This window comes from Anas platyrhynchos, chromosome 4 (genome assembly GCF_047663525.1).
Source record: "Anas platyrhynchos isolate ZD024472 breed Pekin duck chromosome 4, IASCAAS_PekinDuck_T2T, whole genome shotgun sequence".
Taxonomy (NCBI): domain Eukaryota; kingdom Metazoa; phylum Chordata; class Aves; order Anseriformes; family Anatidae; genus Anas; species Anas platyrhynchos.
This window is the reverse complement of record NC_092590.1, coordinates 47041223-47065041: the sequence shown is the minus strand read 5'-3', so window position 1 is coordinate 47065041 and position 23819 is coordinate 47041223. Positions and strand designations below refer to the sequence as shown.

Here is a 23819-nt window from a genome sequence, read left to right as displayed (position 1 = left end):
AAAAAAAATATTTTGAAAAGTGGTGACAGAAGGTTAATCACATATTCATTGCAGAATCTCAAAAGTGCAGACGGCAACTAAGCCATCTGTATTTTTATTAGAACTATTGGTTAGCAGCTACTGTAACACATGATGTTATAAAAGTTGCAAGCTCACTGACCTCATATAAATAATTAGAATTATGTACAGAATACCACTTATACAGAATACGATTTTATAGATTTCTTATATAGATCTTATATAGATTTTCTTCTTCAAAGTTCTTCCTTAATCATAGAAACCTACATATAAGGCATAATTCCTCCTTTATTCCACTAAAGTTACATGGAAAACAACATTTAAATCAATTAATTAAATGTAAACTTTACCATTATGATACTATACATTGTCTCACGGAAGATTTTGAAGCTCCAGAGGCACCTTTTTTCAGTCAAGCAATTATACTGCTTACACTTTCCTAATACTTTTTTTCTGTGCTCTCTAATTATATATTGCTTGTATTCTAAAGATGGGTGTTTTAGACTACAAAATAAACACTAAGAAATTTTTTGCTAGGTTAAATTGAAAACAAAGACTAAAAAATCAATAGGCAATAAAAATGCTAACTACATGAATTAACAAATAATAAGCATTAATCTTATATAGTCTTTTGGGAGATACTGTGCTTTCCAAAGGTAAGTGGGAAGGAGTTACTGAGGTTAGATTTTGAAGCTACAAAGTGAAGAAATTCTCTTGTCATTGAATTCTTATTCTGAGTATAGAGGGGACAATCAGATCTCCATACATTGCTTAATCTTGCCAGGTACTCATCAACTGTACAAGTAATATACCAGACTGTCAATCAGTGCTGTTCTGAGTACATCCCGAGCTCTCTCATTAAGACAGCTCTTCACAGAGATCTCAGCTCTTCCTGTTGCAAGTCATGATAGAGTGCCCTCCCATGAAGTTTGCTAGAAAAGGCACTATCACCAAAACAACTCAACTTGCTGTGGCTAAATCCTCTAGCTCATCAAAACCACATCATAAGCTGTGCACACAGGGAAAAGTACCTCTTTAAGAATTTCAATTTTATATATATCATGTAAAGTACATTTCAGCATGATGGAAGACAAATATATCTGCTGACACAACCTGAGTACATGATGCCCCGCTGAGTATCATCAACATAGTCAACAGAGGCCATTAATAAACTTTTCTTTCTAAGACTCTCCTTACATGCTAATCCTCTTTGTGTTTTTTCATCATTATTTTAATTTAGTAATTTCCTTAACTCTTTATTATAGACTAAAACATAATACATTACTTTAAAAAGAACTGAGCTGATCTTGAAGAAGAAAGGAGAAGAAACAAAAAAAGATCATCTACACAAAAAACTTTGTCTTAGGAAATTTTGTTGGACTGACAAAAGACTTCATGGAGCAGGCCCATAATTTTTAAGGAAATGTATGGACAAGTCATATGAAAAGCAGGTTTCTGCAACACACACTTAATTGGTTTTGCATTGTGGTCAACATAAACCACATTTTCTGCAAGTTCTCTGAAAACAGCCTTTCTCTGTTTAGGTTGTTCCACAAAAAATGTAAAGTATATGACGTACACATCTTTAAACACCTATGAAAACATCCACTATTGCAAACGGTACCAGGTATACTTGCTTCCTTTTTATTATGTTGTTCTAAAGGTGAATGAAGAGTTAACTTGATTATGATTATCTTACTCATTTCAAAGTTAAACAGACTTCAGGAATGCTTAGGTTCCTTTCAGGAAAGATAGCCATTATGAACTCTGGGAAGCTAAAGTCACAAACCTGGGCTGGAATATCTTCCCTCAGGTTATACTCATCTAGTAGTATGATTTGTATTATTCTCTACTGCAAAAAAAGGCTTATCTAACTATTCCCTTGACATTTACATTCAAATTCACATATGCAGTGCATGAAACATATCCAAAGCAGTCTTTGATCTAATTTTAGATCCCTTACATCTGTATATTCCACTGATTTCAGCAGACACAATTCTGATTTGCATCAACCCCCCTCTTCATTAAGCTGCTCTTCATTCTTGTTTGTGTCCATTTTCAGTTAAAAACTGAAACAAAACAAAAACAAAAAAACAGTGCTGTCCAGAGAAAAAACTTGGCCATAAATTTCTCTCCAGAGAACGTTTTACTGGTTTCAAAGACGACATCGTTCTCAGACTGGTTTATTCAAAATAAAACATTCTGTACTTCTTCTTTTTGCACCCGCCCCCCCCCCCTTTTTTTTTTTTTTTTTTTTACTTCACACTAAATTTCCGATGCACAATACTAATGCTTGGAAAAGGCAGCATTTGTAGCATGGAAAAGATGATGCTAGCTTAGCATAACCACTTTGCTCTACATCTACACAGGAAAAAAAAATAGTTAAATACAGCAACAAGCCTGAAGGAATGGAAATGCCATCACATAAGGACAATAGGGACAATGATGAGATTAGAAGTTGGACAAATTCAAAACCTCGAGCAAAGGGAAAAACCTGCTAACTGTCAACAAAACAGGAGGTCATTGGGAAGATTATATGAAGTTTGACTTCAGAGGAGTTAGCAACTGCCAGTACTATAAATCTACCCTCTGTTCAAAAGCATCTGCCAGACCATGGTTATGGTGGCAGCAAAGCCAAAGGATTACATGTGTTTTCTTTTATTGATGATATAAATGGGAAAGGGAGCAGGAAGAGCGAGAAAGACAGGATGTAGCTGATACTGAAGTGATTTAGTATTAAATTTTTAAGTATACCAGGTATAAATACAAATATGTAGATCAGGATTTATAACCTTTCTGCCTCTTAACAAAGAAAGGAAAGAATGGCCAAGGAGAGCCTCAATTAGTCTTGCCATTCCGGATGGTGGTTCACCATAAAACTGGCATACTAATGTGGACGTACGCATCTCCACTGATTTTTACTTCATGAAATTAAAAGGAGAAATTCAACATTTTAACAACTGTGGAAAGAATGCCTTCTCTCCAGTGCACACCTTCTCTGCCTTCAGCTACATGAATCACAAATGACTATCTTGAATTCTATGTAAATAGTGCTTTGCATTAGAAAGAAATCAGAGCAAGACCAATTCTCAAGGCCATTAGATGCCACCTTTAACAGATTGATAGAACATGTGCGCAGAGTATCCTTCAACCACAGCAGATGGAAATACTTAAATGCAGAATTTTTGAACTGCTAACTGCTGCTGTAGTTGACTGTATCTCCCTTTAAAGCTATATAAATATGTTACGTATATTAACTTAGCATTAGCACATGTGGTTGTTTGTGTAAATCTGGTAAAACTGATTGCAAGGTAAAAACATGAATGACTTCAGCATGAGCATCTCCAAGTAACCTTTTAAATTTCAGTCTGGAACTTTTGAGTTCATCAGCAGTGACAAGAAAAAACACCATCTAGACAGTAGTATTTCCAAATAAAATATAGCTCAAGATCAGATAAATAAGAGTTAAGAACAATTCTGATAACTCTTTCCAAGGTGACAGGATCAAGTTAAAATTGAATCCATACTGAGGAAACCTCATCTTTTACTTTTTTGATTAATTTACTACAGTGAACACAGATTTATACTACTCAAAGTGAACTTGTTGACTACAGAAATGTTACTCAATAATCCTTTTTAGCACTTTTTTTTTTAGTTTAATTGACGTACAGAGCATACTTAAAATACCAGACCTATCTAAATCTATGTCCACTTTTAAAATATCCTCCTGAATTCAGCAGATTTACTTCTGACTTCTGTCAGAATTTCAAATATTGCTCATTTCTTCTTGTAGATCATGCTCATATATCTAAGCATCCATAGAATTAAAATGTATCTTAGGGTAAGATAAACTGACAATGCTAAGTGTCACATGACTATCAACTTAGTCAATCTAAATTTTCTACATTCTGAAAAGTTTGACAGCTGTATATTTCACATACACCCATTTGTTTTCATGCTTTAAAACTTTTGCTAACATTAGTAACACCTTGTTTTATTCATTACTAATTATTAATGTTGATGTGTCCTTCAAACTACACTCGAGCTCTTTGGACAGTTGGACATGCCATTTATCAAAGATAGTGACAAGAACAGGTACCATTCAGTTGATTGTCCCACCTGAAGGTGAACTGAAGACAAAGGAAAACAACAGCCTGAAAAGCATGGTGTCAGGGGCCTGAAAGGAGAGTCCAACTTGCGACAGCCTACACAGGTTTCATGATGCATTGTAGCCAACCTACAGACTACCTTGCAGCCTTGGTAACTGCAAACTTCTACCAAAAGTAAAGCAGAATGGCAATGTGAGTAAGCAGTAGAAGTCCCAGAGAACCTGATGGATCCTTCTGCTTCGTCTGGAACCCCCCCCAAGACATAGCGTCAGATCATGCTGAGGGCCAGGCCGAGCGGGTAGTTCTTTATAAGAAGACCTGTTAGACAGCAGCTGTGTTAACAGACCTTTGAGCCTCTGCAAATTCCAGTGTCAATATACACTTTTTTTCTATATTGAAGAAGAGTGATGGGTAATTTTGCTATCAATGAAGTGGTGACATGTAATATATCACTCAATTTTATAAAGACCAGCTTTCATCTCAATTGAAGGGCAGGGAATTAAGAAATAGCACAGTACAAAAGACAGTAAAGTGCCTACTGAAGCAAGGGTGGCTTATATAGCTGACGTTTAGTTACATTTCAGCCCTAAAACAAGCATTAAGCTGATTAATGTCAGGAAAAAAACATCACTGACACTTTCTGCTAGGTCATCACTACTGGCAACACAACCCCCATTGAGAAGAGAGGTTAAGTCACTTAAGATCACAGATGGTGCGAGTTAATGGAGTCTAGTTTTGTATTTAAGTGTGAAAAATGTGAAAGAACTAACAAGACATTCTCTTAGTAATTGGAGGGGTTTTGGAACTTAAAACAAGTGGCTCTCCCACAGACAGAGGCCTACTTAAACTATCAAAATTGCATTGAATTACTGAAGTAATGTTGACACAGGAAGACAAAGGCTGATGAAAATTTATAACTCTACAGAAGTAGTAGGGCTTTGAATCTGATAATGTTTAAAGCCCAATAAGTAAGAGAAAGTTAGACTTAATAAATCACTTTAGAAATGCACACTTCCTCAGCTGAAAAGTAAAATCCTTTCAAAAATATTTCCAGTGGCTACAGAAAGTACAGAAATCTTCCTTTTGAAACAATAGTGAAATAATTTTGGCAAATTTAAGTGGAAAAACTTACTTTTATCAGAAGTGCTTTTGTTCAAAAAATTCTGTATTACTTCAGTTTTGGGTTTTCAAAAAATATGATATTCTTGTAAGAACATCTGTAGCGAACATAAAAACATGCATCTGCATTGGAATGTCTGTCAGAAGTAAAAAGGTGCATTTATTCAAAAGCCCTAGTCATGTGCATTTAGTAGAACTCTACTACACCATTAACTTCTTGCTTTCCAAAGTAGTCCTGCCTATTTGCTACCTACAATCAATTGTAAAGTTTTCCTTTGTTTGTTTTGTTTTAAACTGCAGAAATAATTTTTGCCCTAAGATTTAGTGGTGGGTCTATTTAATCAGCCATGATGAGAACTGAACAGATGTTGATCTGCTCTTGGAAGAAGAACAATATCAATACAAATGATATGTTTTCCCTCTACCAGGAAAAGAAGATCATCAGTCAACATCACATAAAAAAAGAAGTGTGAAAATATATGTGCAGTGGGATTCAAACCTATATTCTGTACACAAGCAGAGATTTCACATGCAAAGGAAACCACAGTACTGGCAAAGTCATCATCCTCAGGCAGACAGATGTTTGGGAACTCACTCATGTGTCACCAATGGGGAAATATAGAGAAAATCTAATATTGAAAAAAAAATCAAAATGCAATCAACACCTCATATATTATTTCATTATACAGTCTCGTTCATAGGAGACTATTTAGTACCCAAGGCTTTTTTTTTTTTTTTTTGGCAATAGCATGGTATGCTGTGTCTAGAACACATGACTTCTTTAAACCTCCTTAAGCCCAAGTATTTCCTAAAAAATACAAAGGTGAAATTAACAATCATGAATATTCTTCTTGCATTTTTTTAAATTTTATTTTTACAGTCTTCTGTTTTAAGAGAAGAATAGAGGAGGTTGTGTAAAGTTAAAAATACGTGCCTTCAAGAGACCATTTAACCCAGGACCAGCATGAGGAGGGTCTGCTTCTTATACTATGCCAGCAGCAAGCTCAAACACTGACTTGAAGAGATGAACTCAACAGGATGCTGTCTAATTTCCTTGCTCATCATGACTTATACCAATTCCCATAGAATTCATTAATAAAACTCAAAATTAACTCAAGTTTAGCTAACTCGTGTACATACTGTATTCAGACCTTGAGGGCTTGGTTTAAAAGGACATTTTTACACTGAAGCCACTCACATGACTGCAGCTTATGCAGACATATTTATACATGTACAAGCTTCAGTCAGATTAATTCTCTTGGTCACCACTGACATTAACTATGGGATTTAGGAATTCAAGAGTTGGCTCCAAAATCATAGGATCATATATATAGAATGATTGAGTGAGGTGCTGGACTTGATGACCCTTGTGGGTCTCCTCCATCTCAGGATATTTCTTGATTCTAAGTCTTCAGAAGCTACACAGCATCAATTGCAATCTATTGATCAGTTCCATCTAATGTGTGTGTTTGCTTTAGTGACAGAGAGCACTGGCTAAGCATTACAAGTATAGCCAAGTAAAGTTAGTTACAGAACTACAAAAAGACATGTTTATCACCTGACTTTCTCTACTATAATCTCTGAACAGTAGGAGCTTTTTTAAACGTATATCAAAAGTGATAAACAATATCACTTTTTAAACAGCAGGTACCTATGCATCAAATAAATGCACAATACATTGTAATTTCTCTAATTTTGAAGTATTAACCCAGAAATGTATTATTTGAGCTTTACAGCTAGTAGCCTTCCATTCATCAGAAATCAGTTTTTTAAACAAACTATAAAAGTGGCATATATCACTTACACCTTCGAAGTATAAATATGAAATATCCTATCCAAGTGATGAAAAAGCATTTGGGAATGGCCTCTACTTTTTTCCATCACTGCCATTTATTCAACTGAAACAATGCAATAAAGCTACATTTTCAGAGTTACTGAAAAAATCAATTTGACATAACGGTAATTCTGGGCACCTATTATTTCCAAACATAAACATGGAGAAAATACTGCAATGTAATTGTTAGAGCTCAAACTATAAAATATTGCGTCAAGCACTGAATAAAGCCTTAGGGAAAATCTAAAGTTTACTTGGGGTACAGGTTGGAAGAATATTTTCTCAAAGCTGATATGGCCTGTAAATTCATTTAATTAATAAGTTCAATGAGTTCCTCATTTACATTTTCTTAGGCTGTAATATTTCTTCTTCTTAAGAATACAATAAACAAAACAAACACATCTACTTCTATAAAAGCAAATCAGCACTCAGGTGAAATTTTAATATTAAGTGGTTGCTATTTTCTCCTTCCATTATCAATAGGGGTTTTGGCTTACCTCCTGTTTACTCCAGAGTTTGAGCTGACACCTGTGGCCACCCAGGCTGTACTATGTTTAGCAGCTGTCAGACCTTAATCAACTTTCTACAACGATTTTTCCAGCAGCCTTCCCTGATCCACAGGATCAGGTTTGGCATTTAATCCCAATGGTAAAATATATCTAGATTTAATCTCTACAATGACATTTTCCTTGTTGAATGTCATATTATTACATTTAAGCTACTTTACAATTTTTCTGATCAAAAGACTTTTTTTTCCAAGATATCTACAAGAATAGCTCTTGAAGAAGAATGCTATGGATCATGCTAATTTCACATTGCTAGGTTTAGTTGATACAAAAACACCTTCAGAATGTATAAAGTTTATTTTTTATTCAGACATTTTTCAGAAGGTATGCAAGAATAAATTTCAAAATAAAAGGATAAAAAAAAGGAATAGCCATTATCTGTACGATCTTTTGTCTTGAAAAACAAAACAAACAAAAAAACACCCCTAAAGAGAAATTTCAAGTCTGACTTCATGGCGTTTCTTGCTCTTAGAATTGATAGAAGTAAACATTGGCAAACACGGTCCATTTTTAATTACCTAATCTTTAGTTTAGCCTGTGTTTAAATGGCTTAGGATCACGGAACAAGTTATAGTGAATTAATACCATACTGAGGAGTTTCAAGCTATTACTGCACAAGTATAATCCTTCACTGTAAAAGTTCTTACACAGTACAGTTAGAAAAAAATCTACTTCAGTCTTCACGTGCAGATCAGGTGTTTGCTTTTGAAGCACATCTCCCAGATGTCCTCTCTTACTGCCCTTCGGTGCACATTTCCAAAACGTTTTAGACTGCATGACCTGGATTAATTTTGGAAAAAAATAAACCAGAAGATGCATACCAGGGAGTTCCATCGTACGTTCAGTTCACAGGACCAGACTACACATAACCCACAGTAAAATCCTTGAAACACATACAACACAAACACGAGGTCTTCAGCCACAGCTGTTTCACTGTACACATCTAGTACTGCACTGTATTACTCATTACTATAGACGTAGCCTCTGATTTCCAAAATGAAGAACTACACCACAACCACCCTGAGAACCTGAGAGATGTTACAGTATGACTGGGTACACTCCAAAAAAGGCTTACACGTCAGTAGCTCAGAATTTTCATTTCAGCTATTGCTCTTAGTTAAAGATCTAAAATGCTCAAAACTGGCAGTCCAGGTTATCATTGCAAGGTTGATAGGCTAACATATTTTTATGTAATAAAGTAAGCCATCTTAATCTCTGCAAGTCTTGATGATCACATACACAAAACTTTTGTGAAGGGAGAACATGACCAAAAGGGCAAGACTACAGGAGAATTCCCACCTCCTTCTCTAACAGGTAACATATACTCCACAGAGAAAAATGAAAAGGAATGAAAGGAGAGAAAAAAAAAAAAAAAGGAGAGAACACAGGCAGTACATAGCAGAGCTCTGCATTTCAGACTGCACAGTTTTGAACTTTGAACAAATCCCTGCATACAGAGAAACCAAGGCACATATCTTGATATTACAAAACTACTATATAATGTACATATAAAACAGCTTTTTACTTAAGGGGATTGCTTTTTTTTTTTTTTTGTGCTTTGTATATAACATTTTTCTGGATTCTTTTTTTTTTTTTTCCTCAATATATTACAAATCTCAAAAATTATGCATAAACAACACCAAGCACACCAGAATCGATTATTTAAGTTTTTCAGCACCTCTTCTATAGATCTTGAAGGCCAACAGCTGCAGTCCTGACAACCATCAACATACTACAAACATTAAATGAATCTTCATCTTTTTGCCATAACAAGTCTTGTAAGTACTGGTCTCTTTACAATTTACCTTTCAGTAATTTCTGTCCCCCTCTCCCTTCTTATTCCTTCCAAGTACCCAACCTCCTTTCACCACACTCTGCTTTCTTTCATTTGTTTGAATCACACCACCTAAAATGTATATTTATTCCTTTGTACCTGTACTAATATTTACTTATCTGAGCAATTAAAGCACAGCTTATTATCCTACAGTACGGACAACATTTTGCAGAACAGACTCAACATAGCCATTCCTTCTGACTTCAAAATCTGTGGAAGTTCGTAATAAGCTTTGCTTTTTTCTTATATCGCTTTTGTTAATAATACTAATTAACTTTTTTTCCTCCTACTAGGATTTTAATCTTTTTAGCTATCCAGTTCTATTTACATATTCAATGTGGTGTTGAAGGGTGAAGAAGAGGAAAATTTGGGACAAGCAAGATTATAGAAACAGGCTTAGGTTATCAAAATGAGCTAGTAATATTAACATTCTCAATATTAGGCCTTATTACCGCAAAGTGAAAAACATTTATTTGGGGATAAATTAATATAAAATGTCATTTATATGTAAATGAGCTTCACAGAGAAGCTTATTTAGGAGTAGGAGTAGCATACTCATGTAGGAGTAGCATATAAGCAGCATGACAGCAGAAAGAAGCAAAACCACAAACCAAGGTCTAAAAAAATCATGTTGTGCCCCCATATTTTAAATCACGTAGCATAACTGTAAAGATTTACAATGCTTAGAAAAATTAAAAGAAAATTCAAATAAGAACTGTTCATACCTAGATGACCACTATAGTTCTAGTACATGGAAACACTTATATCATGTTTGTCATGAACTGAGCTGTACAGAAAACACTTTTTTTTCTGTACAGATATTTTGACTAAATACTGTTACAGTACACTCATACATTTTAACTCAGATTTTTGTGTAATAAAATGTCTGTCCCTGATTATAAAACCTACATAAATTAACAACAAATATCCACTCCATAAAAGCTGGTTTCCTGATTCTTCTCTTTTCCCATTACCTAAACAATAAGCATTGGTTCAATTGTTTTTCTATCATTCATAAGTAGTGCTTTAATAGTTTTACTTTTCCTCCTATTCTCATATCAACGTAAGTCCTCAATTTGCCTTCCTGTCCAATTAGATGAAAGCATTTTGGAACCAGGTAAGATTGTTTATATATATATATATATATATATATATATATATATATATATATAAAATAAAAGGGTGGCCAAAGTTGATCACATATGGGAATATATGTAAGCAACAAATTATATAGAAGAGGTAGAAGTGAGCAGCCAAAAGCCGACAAGAAAAAAGCAAATTCTCCAACGTATAATTATGCTTCAAAGCACAATGTAGAGCAAGAAACATACCACAAAATTATACTCAGCTGAAGAACAACTCTAAGTGCTTCATTCAACACAATTAAAGTATCTCTACTTTGAAATACTCCCCACTCCCTTTATTTTTGATTGTAAACGTAATACATCTGAGTGCTTTATATTTGCACCATGTGGATAACTAAGACCGATAAATACAACTATCAGGGAAAATATAGAATTATCAAGAAATACTGCACACTGAAGAAGCAGTGTATTTCCCAAGACAGTAGGATTTGCACTTCTGCTCTAAGTAAACTCTCTCAGTTAATTTACCATTTTTAAGCACTGAAGATTATGTTTGTAAAGTTCTCTAGCTTCGATCACAATTTTGGAAGAAATCATCATCTGTTGTTCACTATACTCAATGGAGGTGCATCATTAAGGGCTCTAATGGCCTATTCTTACACTTTTTCCCCTCTATTTTCTTTCTACATGGGATTTTTTGTTGTTTTTACTCAAACTAAGACAAATCAGGAAAAAATAAGCTTTGTATTACTACAGAGCAGGTTTTGTTTACTCTTCCTCACATTCACAGCCATATAGAACATATATAGCAATGAAATTTCTCCTGGTGAAGAAACAGTAATATGGGACAGCAATAACAGAAAAAAAATTATAGTACTTCTTAAAGTGATTTAGCAGCTGGAAAGAGGCAGAAACAACTAATAACATGGGACTAAGCTGTTCCCAATACAACACCATGAAGCTTTGCACAAAGTAATGATTACTTCTGAACTAAAGTTTGTGGTACATGAGCTACCACGTCATATAGGACCTCCAGCTAATGCCCTCAAGGCCTGGGTAAAATGCCTAGAAAATTAAACAGCTTTGATCTTACCTTTATGCGCTCAAAAAGCTATTCTGTGTGTAGGTTTGCCTATGGGGACCACTAACTTCACTGTCACCCTCCCCATATCCTAATGACGAACTTGCTGGGTTTGGCCTCCATGATGCCTTAACCTTTGTAAGCAGTAACATCTCCCAGGGAATTACCAGCAAAGGCTAGGATTTACTTCTTAATTTTTTGTTTTCTTATGGTGGAAGGGGTGGTCAAACACAGGTTGCATACAGAATGCTAGACCTGTCTAATTTCACCTGGAGATCACCCTTTACTAAGGGAATTCACAGTTGGCTGTTTGAAGGTAGCTCTCCATCTAGAAAGGAATGAAAGGCTGAGTGGGGCTGAGATTTCGCCTTTGTCCTCTAGTAAATGTCAATGAAGTGACAAGTGTCATCCCTAAAGCAGGGAACCTTTATGATAAATTAGACTTGAGGTTAAAGAATAATCTCAGAAACATATGCAATTTGTCTTTTATTTTTCCTTCAGTTAAATCACCAAGTTCTTTCCAGTTTAATGTTTGTCGTGCACGAGGAAAGTTCTCTAAAACCTCACAGTGACTGGATTTTAAGGAGACAGTAAGAATCAAAGCACTGAATATTGAAGTTTAAAGCATGGTGAAGCCTCGTTACTATTGTTTTCTCAGGAAACAAATCACAGACATTCATTTGTACCTATACATTATCACAGGTTACAGGAAGAAAATTCATACTACTATTATTTTAGCATAAAACACGGAATACAGAAGGGAGTCAGAATTTAATAGTTAATGACTTAAATCTTTGCTTTTTTAGTAAGTATAAAATAACTCAGTTGGTATACCCTAATCTCTGTGTAAACAGGAGGTATTCACTTTTCCTCATACGTGATTCATTTGATAATTCAAAAGTATCCACAAAAGCAATTAAGCTACACTTACCCTTGTGTGGGTGCGAATATGCATCTTCAATCCATCGTTCTTGCTGAACGCTTTGTCACAGTAAGGACACTGGTAAGGACGCTCACCTGAAAACAAGAAAAGCATAAGAATCCAGAAATATGTGTATGTCCTCAGTTCACGATGGTCTTACGGCATGGTTATTTGACAAAATGAGGTACTTTTTTTTTCTGTTTTTGTCTTCACACTCAATTCAAACAAAAAGAGATCTAAGAATCTGGAAAATTACCCCCCCCAAAAAAAAAAAAAAAAAAAAAGGCCCACAAGGGCACTTTGCAGGACTAGTTCAAAGTATTACTTTTCAGTGCTCAGTTTTGTCCTAGCCACATACGAATATTCAGGGAGAGACTTAACACAAAAAATGACACAAACAAACAAACAACAAAAAAAAAAAGAAAGAAAGAAACAGAAGCAAAAACCTACTGCCTTTGCCCAAACAACATTCTGCACAAAGTCATTTCTATGGTTGCGTATTGACCGCTTCCAAATAATATTTTTATTTCATATCTGGTATTTCATATCTTGAACAGGCTTGAGAGGTGGGTGCATACAAACCTCATGAAATTCAACACAGCCAACTGCAAGGTCCTGCACATGGGCTGGGGAATCCCAAGCACAAACACAGGCTGGGCAGAAAATGGATTGAGAGCAGCTCTGAAGAAAAGACCTGGATAGTCGATGACAAGAAACTCAACATGAGCCGGCAATGCACACTTGCCCAGAAAGCCAACCATATTCTGGGCTGCATCAAAAGAACCATGGCCAACAGGTCACGGGAGATGATTCCCTTCCTCTGCTCTCATGAAACCCTACCTAGAGCACTGCAGTCAGCTCTGGGGCCCACAGTATGAGAAAGACATGGACCTGTTGGGAAGAGTCCAGATAAGGACCACAAGGATGATCAAAGGGCTGGAATACCTCTCCTGTGATGACAGGCTGAAGGAATTGGGGTTGTTCAGCCTGGAGAAGAGAAGGCTTCAGGGAGACCTTACAGTGACCTTCCAGTACATAAAGGGGGCATACAAGACAGATGGGGAGAGACTCTTTTGTCAGGGAGTATAGTGGTAGGACAAGGGTTTTAAACTAAGAGAGGATAGGTTTAGATTAGATATTCAGAAGAAATTCTTGACTCTAAGGGTGGTAAGGCACTGGAACGGGTTGCCCAGAAAAGTTGTGGATGCCCCCATTCTTGGGAGTGTTTAAGGTCAGATTAGATGGTGCTTTGACCAACCTGGTATAGTGGAAGGTGTCCCTGCCCACGTTGGGGGGGGGGGGGGTGGAATTAGATGATCTTTAAGGTCCCTTCCAACCCAACCCAACCTATGATTCCGTTACAGTCTGGGGGTTAGAAACCAGTTTAAACATAAAACTCACTCTTTTTTAATGCTACATCTGAACTGCATTAAAAGCTACTTAATATTTTTCTATGAAAGTTTCTGACATTTTTCTGTCACAATTTGTAATTGAAATGAAAGTAGAAGGCTCTTAGCATCTCCCTTGCAGCATCCCATATCTTAAATGTATTTAGTTTAACAGTTCATTAAACTGGTGTCATTTAGCATTTATTTGGCTGATTTTACCAAGCCCAATGTAATATAAATAACAAACTATTCGGATTCACACAATTAAAACTAGTTTGATAATTTGCAAAAAGTGCTCAGGCTTTGTAAGTCCCCAATGGTGTTTCAATTTTTAACTCTTTAGGTTATGTACTGGAATCTCACTCTATCATCCCCTCTTCCCTATATACAAAGCTTTAAGGGCAAATTGCAGGATGTTTCAAATACAAAAACACAATTTAACCAATCAAGTTACCATAACTACTTTTCTACTAACATATTCAAATTTTTTATCCAAAAATCATAATGCTGAAGGTGTAACAAGCCTGTATAAAATACAGATGAAATAAAGCTCCATCTGACATGTCAATGCACAGAGAACCTTTGCATGTACATAGAGAATTAGCATAGTTCAAGTATCTTATGAACACTTAAAAACACACACACTCAATCCCAGAAAAAAAAAAAAAAGGTAAGATAAACTATATTTCACAATTAAAAAAATAATAATCTTTCACTGATAAGCCAACAATCTTAGTTTAAGAGAGTGGCAGCAACAGAGATTAACATTTAAAGCCCCACAGTCCCTTCTGACAGGGATATTAATCTTGACTCAGAGAATTTTATTGTTTTTCTTCATCTTTTCTCTGCATGAGGTGTTTCTACATGATTACTCAGAAGAAAGATACAGGATGTTTTCCTTCTTGTGAACAAGGTGTCAAAGGTTCACAAAAGGTATGTAATGAAGACAGCATACAGAAATAGCTCTTCAGAAGGACCAATTCCAAATACAGTAAGGCTGATCAACCGATAGCCAATGCAGTACATAAAATCTCCATATAGTCACAGGGTGTACAGAGACTTGAGGACAGCTGAGATTAGAAGATGAAATAAGGGGATACAAAATCTCTTCAGTAGAATATTCTATTCTTTTTTCTTACTGTTTAGACAACTCAATGACAGCAACTCAGTAGTAACGTATGTGCAAAAATTAAATATTTTTCCCTTTGTACTCTGCCATCTCTCAGTAAGCACAATTATGTGAATTTGGCTTTTTTCCTTTTTTTTTTCCTAACAGGAGTAATCACCGTGTCATAGCTGTGTTTTCACTGAATAGTTTGAAATATAACACTCTCTCTCATGACCCTTTATGTCTTTAATCCACACCTTTGTCCTTCAAGCACTCCAGCAGTTGTCAGTGCTCAAATATTTAATTAATTCAGCAGACATTTTTATGTTTTAAGGCTTTTGAATGTAGAAGTTAAAGCTCTCAGCAGTTTGTAAGCAGATGAGTGTTTACAGGCAGGAGTTACACCTTTCCTCCCTCTCTCTGTCCATACCCAAGTCTCTCTAAAAAGAGATTTTGCTTCCAAGGGATGGTTTTGAGTTTGTCTGAAACTCAGTAAACAGATAAACAGTGTCCTTCAGAAATTAACCATGGAGATCATTATACCTGATGAGTACAGTCTTAAGAGCTTTCAGCAGATGCCAGTAGATGGCAACAGTATGACTTCATACCAATATGTTATACCTGAAAAAGACCAGTTTCAAGCAGCTGCACAGATGAAATCATCTAAGAAGGGGGTGCACCTAAGGTGAAGTTACTGGTGCTAAAAGATATTGATTAACAGTTATAATATTTGCACTAGTATACATGCATACTGTATTTTACTATTCTTACTATATTTTTGTAACATACACATATATATTTTTACATATAAATATATATAAAATATAGAAACATCTTCATGTTTGGAAGCAATAATAAATCCTTCCAAGGATATCATACTGAAGTATACCATTGTACCACTTTTTGAATATTATGTCTTTTTACTGGAGTCAATTGGAATGAAAGTTTTCAAAATTAGTGTTATTTCAAGATTTTTTTTTTATTTTACTTATTAAAAAATATGGGTAATGTGGAAAAAGTCTTAATTCACAGATACATGACTAAGCCTTGTTTCTGACACTTCATATTTGGAAAATATCTTTAAAAAAGGCTTACCTTCTATACTATTGTTTACAACTCTGCCGTAAAACCACAGTGAGACTATGATATGCAGTCTTCACTAAGACATTTAACCACTAACTTTACTACAACATCAAAATCCAGTAGACATATTAAATGCAGGTTGTCCAATCCACATGTCCTAATAAACATTTTTATTACCCTCAAGTTACAGCTGACTGTCACATCCCTGCTGTCCAACAAACTGCTCAACACATTATTGGCACTTCTGCACAAATAACCCCAAATAAATAATCCTTAGATAAATTGCAGTGGATTTAATGTAATTCAAAGTCTAGACATCCTACTTCCAGATTTTGTATGACTAAAAACAAAGCTTTTAACATAATAAAAATAAATGTAACCCTAATACAAGGATTATGAAAAACAATTCCATGATGGAAAACCATATGGGATTTTGATCTGAAAAGATCTCATGATAGAATTGGTATCTTTTTTTTCCTCTCAAGTGTATACATCTCTAGCTTGATATCCTAATACTTATTGGACCTTAATAGAGCATAAAATGTTAATTCTAAAGACCATATTCTTCCATTCCAATTCAACCTGAGGTGGACACTTTCCTATGAGACATTTGTAATCAAAGGCGCTATAAGGTAATACTTACAGTAAGTTGAGCACCCAGATTTCCCAAACTCAGACACTTCTGAGAGCAAAGCAATTAAGAAACAAAACCAAACACTCATTATTAGTTTTCAGTAGCTAAAGATATACATTTAAAGACTTTAAGACAAAATAATTCAAATTAGTCCTGTATGTTGCCATTTCCACAGTACAGCTTGCAGTCCCTGTAGTTAATTTAGCCACAAAAAAAGCTAATTATAAAATCAGGTGGAAACCTGATGGAAGAAAAAAAAGTTATTACTTTGAAACAATGACCTTGACTACGATCAACAAAATACGTATTTTACAGGTGATAAACACCTTCCTATCAAATGAGAAAAGGTTACTGTATTTCACAGACATGCAATGGAGAAATGGTCCTAATTTGAAGAGAGTTTAACAAAAGTCAGAAGAGACCAATGAATGAGACAGAGGCACAAACAAGGTAGTCAACAGCATGCAAAAGTATGCGTTTAATGAACTATTACATTCAGTTTTGGAAGCAGTCTCACAGAGCTGTTTCAAATCTTATATGGCCATTACTTTTATTTCATTCTGTTTAATTTTGTAATTTTGAGTCATATTTACTGTCCCCATGACCATGGCTTGCTTGGTCACTCATATGAAATTCTCAATTGTTTACACATCCCTTCCTGTACACACTTTCTTGCTTTCTGACTTTATTGGAACTACTGTACTGAGGGATAAAGAATTTGCATTAGACAGTGAAATTATCAAATGCTTTCCTTTTTTTTTTTTTTTTAAGCACTAATACTTCTTTGCTGGATTAGTTGGGGTATTCAGCACCACTGGTCTAGGTCAACATTCACTAACATCAGGAAAAGACTGCACTGAACATCAGACCATGTGTATGTATGAAACTTAAAAGCAATCATTTTCTTTAAAAAGTAAATAGATAATTATGGCAATATCGTTGTCCCTCAGAATCTTTCCCAGGCCATTTATAATCTTCTAAATACGGCTTTTTTTCAGACATTGAACTGTAAGGATTACAAGACGATTTATAAAAAAATAATCTCTGTATTATTCTAAGAATAATACAGAGATGACTTTTAAGAAGTCTGTGTTTAGAACACTTATGCTAAAGTACAACACCTAACAAGATTGGGGCAGGGGAGAGAGGAAGAAAGGTGAATCCACCACCACACAGCTCTGCTGGAATGAAGACAGCTCACCTGGGGAGGAATTTGGAGGCAAAGGGGCCATCTGGATCACACATGCAACACTCCATGCCAGGTGATCAACAGGGCAGCCCCGAAAAGGAATTGCAAGAGTGCTTTTTTAGTCAGGGATAATCTAGGGTGATGACAGCATTCAACAGCAAGTAAGGATGGGCAAAAGGTTAACGGATATAACAAAATTATAATCTGTGACATATGCTTTGGAACATTATCTGTTCACATAGAGCACTTGACAACTTTACACATCTATCCTCAGCTGCTGGTGCTCTGTATATGGAGTTCCCACCAAAGAAAAGGAGTTTTGTGTCCTTAACTGTATAGAAGTTCGGTTAAATGTATTATACAAATATGTACATGCACAGAGACAAAGAAACCTAAAATACACAGAACTGAATTTCTTCTAAATGAAATTAACTTCATTAGGAATTAAGACTAAGTTACACGCAAACTCAAGAAACCAAATGACTTTGACAGATCTTGAAGCAGAAAATGCCAGAAAACTAGCTATTGAAAGAAGATTAAATATCTACACTTTAAGAAAATATTCAGTAAATTTAATCACCTTTGTGCTGCACAGCATGTCAAATTGACCTTTGAGAAGACAAACACTTCCTCAGAGTAATAAATTTCCTCTTATAGAGAGGTGGCTGTTTTCTAGATACAGAGCAGCATTTTCAAAAGTATTTAATACCCTTAAGCATTAAGGTCTTTTAATGCTTAAGTTCTCTTAAGGAATTTTTATAATTTTAACCAGAGATATTAGGAATGGAAAATAACGGTGCAGTAATGAAGAAGTTTGGCTGACTGCAGCAGCTAGCTGTTCTCTTCACAAGCCAAACCACTAATCTGGACTAGACAATAAACACAGTGATCTGGCCTACACAAAACTCTGGCCTGCCTGACTTTCAGCCATTAAACTTAACACTCAAAATAAGTCTTTTAAAAGTACGAAAGCACCTACACAGGCATAGCTTTCTCATGCCAAGAACTACATAACTTCACGATTTGAAAGATAAAATACTTGTGGATGTCAGCTGAGACAAGACCCAGAAACACCAAATACACCTGTAATTCTACACTCAAAGTCAACCAGATAAAGAAGGGGATAGGATTCTCTGATTGGTATGAGAATAGTCCTGTGCAGACTACAATTATTGCCTGAAATAAACAGAAATCAGTACTCAGGTACAGGTCAATTAGAGATATTTCTTCACATTCTTCATTTTAAGTGACATTCAAACTTGGCAGACTCTGAAGATGCGATCAAATATTTCTGTATTTGTTTTTCTTCTCTGATGATTAATAACACTAAAGCCTGCGTACTTCTGAATGCTTCCTAACCAATATCCAATACTTGTGCACTTCATAGACACAAGGGAGAACTAGAATTTCTTTTATGTGATTCAACCAAATGCATTTTCCAGTCACTAGCTATGGTCACGTTTAATAAGGAGAAAACAACAACAAACTTAATGCTATTCTTTTTAAAATAAAACCAGATTGCTTTAACAAATGTTGTCTTTCAATACTCTCTCATAAGTACTTTTTATTCTTTGAGACAGAGAAACAATATTTTCACAGTCGAGAACATTTCTTTAGAAGTTCTGGTTTTACTCAGAATTCAGATTAGCAGTAGTAGGACCTACAGTCAAAATATTTGTCTGGCCTATCGTGATTATCATATACTTGAGGTTTTAGCTATTCGTAACAGAACAAATCATAAAGACTAGTACTAGACTTTATCAAATACAAAAGTTATTATCTTTACTCCTAACTATACCTGTATTACCTACAGAGGTAATACAGTCTTACCAGTTGCATATTGGTATTAAGAATTTTATTCACAAATAAAAACTCCACAGGCTTAATTTAAAAAATAAAGCAATTTGATTCTTTGCATCTGTCACTGGAATTAAGCAATTTGCCTTCCCTATGAATGGAGCATTAACATCTATGACTTAAGGTCAACCAAATCTTTTAAAGTATATATATTAATCAATCAGTTACGTGGTGTAATTTATCTAAAGATGTCACTAGCATTCAAATAATCTATCCATTATAAGAACATTTCTCCATTCATGGGAGCAGACAACAAGAAGCTGACAGTTGCATGAAACTTCACAGGTACTTTTAAAGATTTAACTGTTGTCTGGAGATAAATATGACAATGATGTATAAACTGAAAGGCTTAGAAATGCAGAATCCTCACCTTTGAGGTCTTATGCAAGCTCCTTTTTAAATTCGGTAGATAAAAGAGTGATCATCTAGAAGTTATCAAATAGAAACAATCTATCTGCAGTCATTTGCAAGCTGTTCTCTGACTAGATACAGATACATTTTTTCACATACTTCATTGTGATATGATAGGAAGTTCCTCAAAGCTTCCCTTTTATCTTTTTTATTTCATATAAATTATTTAGAGGCAGTAAGTATATAGAGAGGTAATTAATGTATACTTATAAAAGACCAGATCATTTCCTAGAATGATTATTTGTAAACATATCTTATGTACACTCATGAACAGTCATCTGCATACCTACTACAATTTTGGAGGCATGTATTACACAGCAATAAGCAGGAGTCACTTGAATTCATTCCTTCCTTCTTCTATTTTCATGCATTTTAATTTTATAGATGATTGAGCTATTGTTAATAAGCACAGATTTTGATTTTTAACTTCACAATTAATACTTGGTTTGGTTACTCAGGAATTTTGACATGAGTGCAAAATTTGGAATTAGTTTTTTTACAGTTGTACTTTAAATATGATTTTAAATATGTTCAAATGCCTAATTAATCAAATTGCACAAATGTGACTACAATGGCAAAGCCAGGACTATTATATCAGGCTCTCAATGCAGAGGAAGACATGTTTTAAGAAGGTAATCAGCACCTAACGTTACAGGGGACAAGTATAAAATATTTTCATGAGCTTATAAGGCAGTATTTAGTTCTGGAAATGGAAACTGAAAAACGTAAGCCTAAGCTGATGGTTTGAATGATTTTTGTTTGTTTGTTTAACGTAATTTCACAGTATCATCTTAAGTTCATGGATATGGAAGTAAGTTTCCAAAGAACATTCTCAACTCTTCCTTAAAAAAGAAAGCTTTTTTTCCACATAACAGAGAGCATAACATGAAAGAATGCCACATTAAGTAATGTCTGTAAAATGGCGTAGAATAAAAACATAAACCCTTTCAGAAAACATTTAAGACCTGTGAAGTTATAGTTATTTTATTGTCTTTTTATCAGATTGTCTAAATGTGATAGACACAAAACAAAGTTACATGTCCTTGAGTTTTAATCTATGTCTGTATGTACAAGCATTTTCTGAAAGACATGTATGAGCATCAGTGGTACCTCACCAATCCCTGTGTAATGAAGTAGGAAAAAGATTGCATGGAAAGGACAGAGTTACATTTAAAACAGACTCACTTTCCTTTTCGCAAAAATAAAAGAATGTGCAAATATGAACTACTTCATCCCAACATTCATTGTTCCACAACTTGATGTGCTACATACCAAAGATGGAAGGGATTATGATACAAATAATTACAAAAGAAACAAGACCAGTATCAGGCAGATAAAAAAACATGTATACATATTACATAGGCAAAACAATTATATATGTACACACATACAAACGCACACACAAGACATCAATTAATAGTTTTAAATACCTATGCATAAGGCAACTGCAAAGCTGCACAAACCACAGCCAGTAAGCGTTAACACTGAAAGCTGCTTGAAACTTTAGGCAAGTAATTAACCTCTTGGCCCACAGTCTTCAATCCCAAGAAACAGTCCATAGAACTTCTTTTACAATTTATGAACAAGCCAAGGAATTTATATCGCAGTCAGAGGATTCTTTTGCTGAATTAACCTCAGCTCCCTCTGACCCTAAGAAGTCATAAACCAACAGGATACAGCAGAGGGAGAATGTGCTATAGTGTTTCAGCTGACCTACAGAGAGCTGTCTCTGTCATTCTAAGGCTAGAACCCCAGATGATGAATTACAGAGCAATATACTAGGTTCAGATGCAAACATCAACCCCTTCCCTCTTATACATGCACATGCAGACATGTTCACTCACCCCAAACCAGCTCAGTTTCTGCAAAAGGCCAAGTATTGTTAGGGCTCATTTACAGAGTCTTATTCTAAGATAAAAGAGGGAATAAAACTGCTTATTGAGGAAGCATGCATGCATCTGTGAGTAGCAGTATTTAAGAACATGTGCTGCATATTGAATAAAAGCTTCTTTTTGTATATGAAGTATTAAGCATATCAAAATTACACGTCCAAAACAGAACGAATAGGATACACAAGAATTTTAGCTTTTATAAAGGACATATAAATAATAATAATAATTAAAAAAAGATAAAAATCGATGCACATTTCTTTGCAAAAGTACTCTGCCTGGCCTTATTTTGTAAATACAGAGCAAAGCCTCTTATACAAAGTAGCTAATAAAGGCTAGCCGACCACATGCACAGCAAATACACTAACACAAACATCGGCACCAGGACCTGAAACCTAATCTCTTAAAACATGAAGTTTCCTGCAATATTTATGCTTATGGTGTACCATTTAGTTGCACTGAAAATTTGGTCACAGCTGAAGGCTTATTCAAAACATGAATCAACTCTTGCAAATGGACAGTTGTTGCTTGGTTGGTTGGTTCACTTCTAGCTCAGAATTAGAAATGATACTTTAAAGTCTGACCAAAAAGAAAAAAAAGAGAGAAAAGATGGCCACATTTTTAAACTAATTAATTCAAAACCACTGAATTTATTCAATATCAAGAGCACGAAGTATTCAACACTGCGACATTTCAAAACCAAACATCTATCACTAAATAATGCAAGTTTGTGGCTCCATTCTGTTTGATGAACTCAAGATTTCTCAGAAAACGCTTGAAAAGTTTTCAAGGACTTTCACAACACAGTGAACTTTAAAAGGCATCAAATCAACACTCAGCTTTTTGTACTATTTCCAAATAACATGGATTCCCTTCATCAACTACTTACTTTCTCTTGAAATGATGCAAACTAACCCTCAGAAAGTTGTGCCCATTCTTAATCAGGCCCACTGAATACAGCACAGCTTTTCCACACTGAACAGCAATTTCCTCTGGTGGTTGGTCTGCATGTATTATGATCTTGAACAACTTAGCTGAAGTCTGTAGTCACAGCACAAGTCAAAACCATCCCTCCTGAAGTGCAACGTAAATCTGATAATCTAATTATGCATTTTCTCTCTAAACCTAGTATAAGGTATTGCACCATGTAACTTAGCAAATTTTTTAACCACAAAGAAGTCACTTCTGTCTGTCCCCATTTTCCCACCTTTCATTGGGATAATCAAGAAACAGTCAGGAATCGTAAGAGAATGACATCCCTGCCCCCGGGAAAAAAAAAAAAAAAAAGAAAAGAAATGTGTATTGGTTGATTCTGAGTGGTGAAGGATGCAAATCACAAATCCCTCCATCAAAAACATCGACATCACCACAGCAACTGGAAGGATCAAAGTTTATCACACAAACCATTATAATGTATTTAATAAGACATTCTTTCTGAATTTGTAACTATCTTTAAAAAGGGTACTGCAAGATTGTTGAATAAAGAAGCCTTGAAAATTTCCTTCTGCAGTGAGATTCTTCCATAAGCTCTTTTCACAGTGCACATTCTGTTAACTCCAGCCTGTACCATCTTCTGGCCAGGCACCTTCTCCAGCCATATTTAATTTACAAACGTACTGGAAAACTTCAGTGCCTTTCTACTTGAAGTAAATTCAAAATGCCATTGTACTATTTCTTGCATAATAATGGCTA

At 35.1% G+C, this 23819-nt stretch overlaps 1 protein-coding gene across 3 annotated transcripts in view; it reads right to left on the bottom strand.

Moving 5' to 3' along the window:
• PRDM5 (PR/SET domain 5) overlaps positions 1–23819 on the bottom strand; it is an 87302-nt gene that overhangs the window by 6017 nt on the left and 57466 nt on the right. For all 3 annotated transcript variants that reach the window (XM_038178714.2, XM_027456889.3, XM_027456890.3), the window contains one exon: positions 12578–12663. In XM_038178714.2, coding sequence (XP_038034642.1) covers positions 12578–12663 — 86 coding nt within the window. The remainder of the gene's footprint in view (positions 1–12577; positions 12664–23819) is intronic.